The 7,781-nt window shown below is 32.6% G+C and overlaps 1 protein-coding gene across 6 annotated transcripts in view; it reads right to left on the bottom strand.

Moving 5' to 3' along the window:
* Positions 1-4,238: 4,238 nt before the first annotated feature.
* The window catches only part of PARP8 (poly(ADP-ribose) polymerase family member 8), a 186,437-nt gene continuing 182,894 nt past the window's right edge, over positions 4,239-7,781 (bottom strand). For all 6 annotated transcript variants that reach the window (XM_033179537.1, XM_033179538.1, XM_033179533.1 and 3 more), the window contains one exon: positions 4,239-7,531. In XM_033179537.1, coding sequence (XP_033035428.1) covers positions 7,429-7,531 — 103 coding nt within the window. In that variant the 3' untranslated portion in view covers positions 4,239-7,428. The remainder of the gene's footprint in view (positions 7,532-7,781) is intronic.

The raw sequence follows: 7,781 nt of genomic DNA, 5'->3' as shown, positions 1-7,781 counted from the left end.
ATAACCTACATGAATGTTAGCAAAGGAAGTCACAGGAGAGAACGAGACTGACGAACACAACAAGACACTCAACAAGAAAAATTAACAAGGCTTAGCTATTGATTGGGGGATGGGATTGAGTGAAAGGGAAGGGGATAGGGATAATTTATCTTCTCACTTGGGCAAAAGGGTGGAAGGTGTGGCCATTCATTGGTTCAATGATAATAGTGCAAGAAGAGTAGAATGGTGGGGGTTGGGGACATTGGTTAGAGTTTGAGGTGTCCTTGGAGCATTCAGGAAGAGATGTTTGTTTGGAGGTATTTGATCACGTAATTTTGAAGCTAAAGGGAAAGATACAAATAAGAGCTGCAGATTTAAGAGTCCTCAGACTACGGGTCAGAGTTGGAGCCATTCACAGTGGGTTGTGTCTTTCAAGTGGAGTGTAAAGAGTACAATGCGATCATCCTGGATGGTGAGTCGTTTAAGTGTTACCCAGGCTAAAATACATCACACACACATACACACACACACACACACACACACCACACACACACACACGATAGATCTTGGAAATAAATCACATTAAAACAGACCTGAGATTTCCTGCACTACTGCAACCATTCTCTTACAGATCTCAGTATTTAGTAAGACTGGTTTTACAGGTGTGGGGGGGGTTTGTTCTCAAACATGTCTCCATGTGATTCAGAATACTCCTCTCTTCTTTCCCTTCACATGGCTGAATATGTGCTCAGACTTCTTAGTGTACAGCCAGCATAGCCAAGTCATTTGTATTCAGTCAGTCCTTCTCGGAATACTAAATGCTATGAGAGAATCTTAATCGATCTCCAATAAAAAATCAAGGGGGAAATTATTCTCAATTTATATTATTATAAATTGGAATTCATTTCCTACTGCTTCTTCCTAAATATTCTGTTTCTTATATCCATTCTTTTTCTCAGTTCTTCTTCTCTAATTCCTGTCAGAATTACTACAAGAGATATAGAATATCTCTTCTTGCTTTCTGCCTCCCTCTCAGAAATTCTTTCTGCATACAGCTGCCAACATGCTTCTAAAACCCCACTTTCATGTCACTCACCCAAGGGCTAACAATGATTTTTCCATTGCCAATTACATCAAGTGCAGAATTCTTTCCTTCCAAGCTCTCTAGAATAAAATCACATCCAGCCTATACAACGGTATTTCAGGCTTCCCTGACACAGCTCTTCAAGGCAGTCAGCACTCCCTCTTCATTGACTCTTCTCACTAGTCTCCTATAATTCTTACCTTTGCTGTGAGTTTTGTCAAGCTGGGATCTCAGCAGTAATACACCTGGTTTATTAGAAAGCTCAGAGATGAGACTGAGAATCCCTGAGGCTAGCTTCGGAGCATAGTGCCCTCTTCGGAAAGAATTAGCTTCTCATCCATGATACCAGGATATCTACTAAGTACATTCCACATTGTCTTATTTTTGAAGAGAAAATAAGACAATCTACGTGAAAGTGCTTTCTAAATTATAAAGTGCTATATAAAGTAAAAACTGTTTAATCAAAACTTTTATCTATCTGAAAGTGAAGAATACATGATTTTTTAAACTATATATATGTTGGTTATCTTTGAAAAGATGTCTTCTTAGATCCACGTTACAAGTCATTGTTATTTAAAATAATTAAAAACAGGGACCCAGAAGTTGGGAACAGAAATAGAGGCCAAATAAATACAGACACTTTAAGTAACTTTTAACATTGGCCTTCCAATAAAGCAGCCTGTATAGTTTTTTAAAACACAGGTGATTTTATCAGGCTAGCCAGTGGTCATTCAAAGTGGGGGGACCGGGAAAGGTAAATTAAGTTAACTGAAGAGTTAGAACTATGCTCTGAGCAGCTTCCGTGAAGGAGACAGATAAGTGTCACAGGAGTAACAAATATCATTAAAAATTTTAAAAATCAGCAAAAAATTAAGTGCTTTCTAATATATGTATGATCAACAACAAAGTACATGTCTTGATTCCAATCACTCTAGAAATACTTGTTAAGAGCCCAGGATGCATCTTGACAGTCAGCGTAAGGCCAAGAGATTATTAGATTTTGTTTTAGAGTTGCGAAGTGTCTGGTGATTAAATGGAAATTAATAATATTAACATTACTCACTAGTACTAATTTAAGGATTCAAGATATTAAGGGTGTAGTTTTCATTTCAGTGAATGCAATGGTTTGTTATTTCCCCCAAGTTTTGCTTGCATTTGTCTTTTCCATTCCGCATTGTTCATCTTGTACTCTTCTAGAATTATTTCCAAATGTGTCTGCTTTCTTTTCACAAAAAAATTGGAGGTTCCTTAAGGGCAAGACAAAATCTAATACTCTCTAGTCCTTATATTTACTGTCAAAAATGCATACTAGATTCCCAAGTATTTCTACAGTAACTGAAATCAAGTCTAACAAAAGAAGTTTGCTATCTAAAGCTTCTCAATTATGAATATATCATGAGTTAAAAATTATTTTACTTATTGTAAGAATATACAGTAAGCTCCTCATAAATTTTTACTATTAATGGGTTTATAAGACCCTATTTATTTATGGACTAAGATCTTATTCAGTTAATAAGATGTATTTTATAAAAAGTGGTGCTTTAAAAACCATTTTCTGATTATTTATCAGGTCAAAAATGCTTAGAAAATTCAGGACAGTTCATTTGAAATGCTCCTTTAGATATTATGGGCAGATGTTACAAACTGACATACGTACAAACATATAAGAAACTTTTGTTTCAATGTTATACTTCTTGACAGAATTTAAAATTAAAACGGCACTCATACAATCAATTTAAGTCATTGAAAGTACATGGGGAATACTGAAAAGACTTTTTTTTTCCCTCGGCAACATCAATTTTAGAGTTTCTTGAGACCTTCAAATACATAGTCCCTAGAAGCAAGATTCATCAAGGGGAGAATCTAAAGCCTAACTGAGCTTTCAAAATACTGCCCACATATACCGTACTTGTTGAACAAATTCAGATTTATTGAAAGCAAACATTTACATTGGCTACAATGTTGGAACTATTACAAAGCTGGATAAAAGAGGCTTTAGTAGCAATAGAAAGCAAGAGCAATAAAAAGTGAATAGAGAAAATATTTGGCCTTACTGATCTCTTGGCAGTATTTACATTATGTACATATTGTTAAATATTTGTAATAATTCTAAGGCACCAAAGGCTAAATAGCAGTTTGCAATACTATTCTGTGCACAAAAATCAAGAAATTTATTGTAAAGAGGCTGTATAAGTTAAAGAAACATAGGCATATCTTAATGTTTACATAAAGGAGTAGCTGCATTTAAAAAAATCTCAAATGATACATTAAATATTGGGCAGATCAAAGATACTATTTTTAGAACATTAAATTATATTGACTATGTAAATAAGCACTATTTTTTACTGACCTCCTGGTAAATGTGTAATGTAATCTATTCGTCAACACAGCTTTTTTCACACTCATAGATATGTTTTGTCTAAAAACTACTTGAAATTCTTCTGACCTACAAAAACTTATCCTAATATTTCATAATGTATACAAAATTCCCAGGAAGAATTTACTGGGCAATAATATACATCAAATCTATATATAATCAGACAAAAATTTAGCAGGCATTAAATGCCAAAATGCTTGAATATTCAGTCTGCCATTCCAGTGTAGCAGTTGGGTGTTTTCATCCTTTACCTCTTTAGAGTGGGAGATAGTGGCTTTAGATAATGGACATAAAATTGGCCCATGTAGAAAATCAATCTCAAAATAAACTAATTAATTTTAAATTTTGCAACCCAAATTCTTTCAGATAACTCACTGGGTGTTAACCCTGACATTGTTACCAGTGATTGAAATATCCATGTGATCACATTGTCCAGAAGTAACTGGCAACTCTGTGTCCGGTATGGTCTTACTGTTGAATTATTTGATGACTTCTACTTGCAAAATTTTATTTGTTCCTGACATTGAAAATCCAATTTACCTTACCAACAGTCTATCGTTTGTCTTGAGGTAGTGTTATAATAAAGAATTCAGCAAGACAATAGAACATCATAATGTTTGCAAAATGTGCTTCAAATGCCACCATGAAATCCATATTTATTTAGATGGTAGATGACCCAATGTTGAGTGGCCCCTTCGTGACATATTAAATTACTATCTGATGAAGTTATTCAGACTCTTTAATGAGGATGATGAATTTTTCATTAAAACTTTCTCAAACCCCATGCACTAAGGCAAGTTATAGTTTTAAAAATATTTTTATTATACAAAGTACTGCTAAAATTCTTTCAGTTAAAGATTCATAGACTTTACATATTATAGATTTTCTTTCTTTTAGCAAAGGGGAGAAAAATGAAGGAATTTCTTCTCCAAAGTTAAATTTTCAAAGAAAAATATTCAGAGCATTAACAATAGCTTGGGTTGGTGTTTTATACTACACAGTATTTAACAGTAACTTTTAAAATGTGGCACTTTTAAAATTAAACTTCAAATTAAAAAAAAACGTTTCAAACCCAACATATGACTGAGATTTACTGAGCAACAAGTATAAAATTTATTCCAACATAGTGCACTCGAAGATACCAAAAGTCTCTTACTATAATGCATTTTATAGCACTAGATTATGTGTATATTATTACTTTTTTCCATTCTCAAATGTTCATTTTCTTCTCATTTTAATACAGTGAAAGAGAACATATTATTCATAGTAAAATGTTTACAAAATCAGCAACGTAGGAAAAAGTAGAACTAATAAATTAATAACTTTCTTTCCCTACTTCAAGGATGAAAATAAATGACTGCCTTTGCTTAGTGGGTTACTATCTAAGTAGCAACAGCTACACAATTAATAAAACCATTACAAAGCATCGGTGAACAGATTTCAAATAATTATAAAAACACAATACAATATCAAATGTTTGAAATCATCAAATAAGTGAATAGATAATATTTTAACGAATGACTGAATCGAAGCATGATAACAGTGTTCAAGTCTCTAAATTGTATGGACCTGCTTGGATTTTGGAAGCACATTTATATGTTAGTAGTAGTAACTGAAATTAGATTCTTTAGAAATATAGAAAATCATCTCTATCAGTTATTATAGTATCCCCAATTTCAAAAAGTTCAATTAAAAAATAAGATTGATTCTCCTTAGAATATTTGCTTACAAAGTTCTGAGACAATTGTTTGAAACAATATCTGTCATTTTGCATCATGATACAACTCAATTAACCGTCATAACAAGATATCTTACTTTATCATAAAAGATGCCTAGCATTAAACTATCAACTACTTCCTCAGAGAGGTGAACCTACTCTTATTCTTAAGTCAGCAGGAACAGTTTTTATTATGCCAATTTTCCTTAAACAGTCTTTCTTGAGTCCTGCAAGTTACCCTTCCAGTTCAGACTCCAATACTATATTCTTTACAGATCACTCAAATGTTAAGTAAAACCATAATGGATTAGGTCAGTGGCTTTTAAATTATGCTGGAGGCACTCTACAGAGCTTATTGGAGGTGCCTCAGTGGTCCTAGTGGCCAAAAAGGTGGAGTTCCAAGATTCTGTCTCCCAAATCGTGGTATTAGATCTTCATGTTTGTCATGTACAGACTGTCTAATGTATAGACTAATTTCAAAAAAATAATTCTGTTGCTTAAAAATGTTTTAAAAACACAGTTAAAGTGATTTGGGAAACGTGCAGCATCTTGACAAAAAAAAAAAAAAAAAAAAAAAAAAGCAAGGTCCTCATGTCCCACAGTAGTCTTCAAATAAGTGGTCACAAAACACTGGATATGATATTGTATCTCTGCCCTACCCCACTACTATCATCCCTCAGCCTAGCCCAGAGTTCAGAGCCACAAGTCAAAACAGATCAACGTTTTAAGTAGATACAATCAAAATGATTAATATCCCAGCCACTTCAAGCCTACTTTTTCTTACAGAAATAAGTGGCATATCAATTAATTGCAATATAACAAAACAAATGATTAGAAAATACTTCCTAAACTGCAACCCTTAACAAAATGTATGACCTTTTTCTCACCTTTTATGCCAAAGGAAATAAACACAGCAGTTATCACATTATACTTGCAAATGACTACACATTTTTATTTTTTTTCTACATAAATTAAAATCAGATAGAGCCTTGATTCAGGGTTTGAATAGAGTGGCAGACTCACTAATTAAACTGCTTTCATGAATGGCCTTATTCCAAATACAACATGTGGGAAAATAAACACTGTCAATTAAAACTTGATGAATAAGAACTCTAGGACTCAAAGAATAAGAAATGATTTTGATGAAATTATGAGTCTTGAAAAGGAAATGCTGAGAGCTGGTGTTACTGTTTTCTATAAACTTATTTGTTGTCTTTTAATATAAAAGAAGCATCAAAGTTTGTGTTCTTTCTCAATATGAAAAAAATAAGCAGAGGTATTAGATGAACAAATACAAAAATGCTGGTGTGGCATAAATAAAATGGTAAAATGTTTTCTTGTAGTAAATAAAAAATATATATGGTTTCTTTAAATTCTGAGGTCTTTCAAATACATAATCATTTGAATATAGATTCGGTCTACTAGGCCATGTATGTTCCCCAACTTATGACTTTTAGATAACATTTTAAAAGAGTTGAATTTCTTCAGACAAACTGAAAAATTGTCTGAAAATATTTTCAGTGAATGAATGGTAGTAAATTTGGCTCATATCTTGGTTTATGTTCAAATTTATTGCTTACTAAATATTATCTTCTTTCCATTAAATGAGGATAGAATTGTGAAGCTAAGCCATCTTTCTTGTCAAAACATACGTGTGAATATACACAAATATATTCACAACCACACATTTTGATGCATGAATCTATAGATGTGTATATTACATACTTTTTGGCAAAGCACTGCTTCTAAGACCTAATTGTTTTTGTATGAAGAAAAATAGAAGAATAGGGAACATCCCTTCCAAAACATTAGAATGCCCATACTACTAATGATATAGCACATCAGAATGTGCAAACAGTATACTTATTTCAGAGTATCTGATTGATTTAGATGCCATTATAAAATGTTCTCAATTCTATTTTGGTAACCTAAAATGTCGGTATATAATACCAAATATCTAGTTAAAGAGTTTAATACAAAAATATCAGCACAAAACAGTTTTTTCAATCTGTTTATTGTGTGAGCAACCCAAACTTCAGTTTAAGTGCTGTTGAAATTTTATTACTAGATTCCATAACCCTACAATTGATAAATCTTATACCATTTTAGGTATTTAATGAGATACTTAGAAATACTAAGAAAAAAAACCAGTATTCAAAGGGTTAATTTTGTTTATAATAATAATAAATTATTTTATCATCTTCTTCAGTTCAAAATCCAGCTTTGAACCCGAGGAAGGCTTTCAAATCATGTTAATTAAATGGTGGTCCTTTAACCAGTAGCAGTTTGATTACCAATTACTCGGAGGATCTCTTTGTGAATGCCTCCTTCTTGTGTATTAATATTTGCATCTCCCACTTGGCCGTCTTCATAGCTGAAATACAAAACATAAAAATATAAAAACATTTTAAAAGATGGCAGCATTTAAAACAGCTTAGAAATGCTATTTGATACCTAAAATATAGCCCAAGAAAATAAAAAACAAATTATACGGTTGTTTTTCAGGTGCATTTAACAATGTGTCCTCATTGTGAAACACAGAACAGCCCATTCTATGTCATGCCTAAATTTTCCCTTCTTGCATTTTTTTTTTTGTCCCCTCATAAAGCACTGTCTGAGTTGCA

The sequence above is a fragment of the Trachypithecus francoisi genome, unplaced genomic scaffold, assembly GCF_009764315.1.
Source record: "Trachypithecus francoisi isolate TF-2019V2 unplaced genomic scaffold, Tfra_2.0 Lachesis_group2, whole genome shotgun sequence".
In the NCBI taxonomy this organism is placed as follows: Eukaryota; Metazoa; Chordata; class Mammalia; order Primates; family Cercopithecidae; genus Trachypithecus; species Trachypithecus francoisi.
The sequence above is the reverse complement of the archived record's forward strand: the minus strand, read 5'-3'. Positions and strand labels throughout refer to the sequence as shown.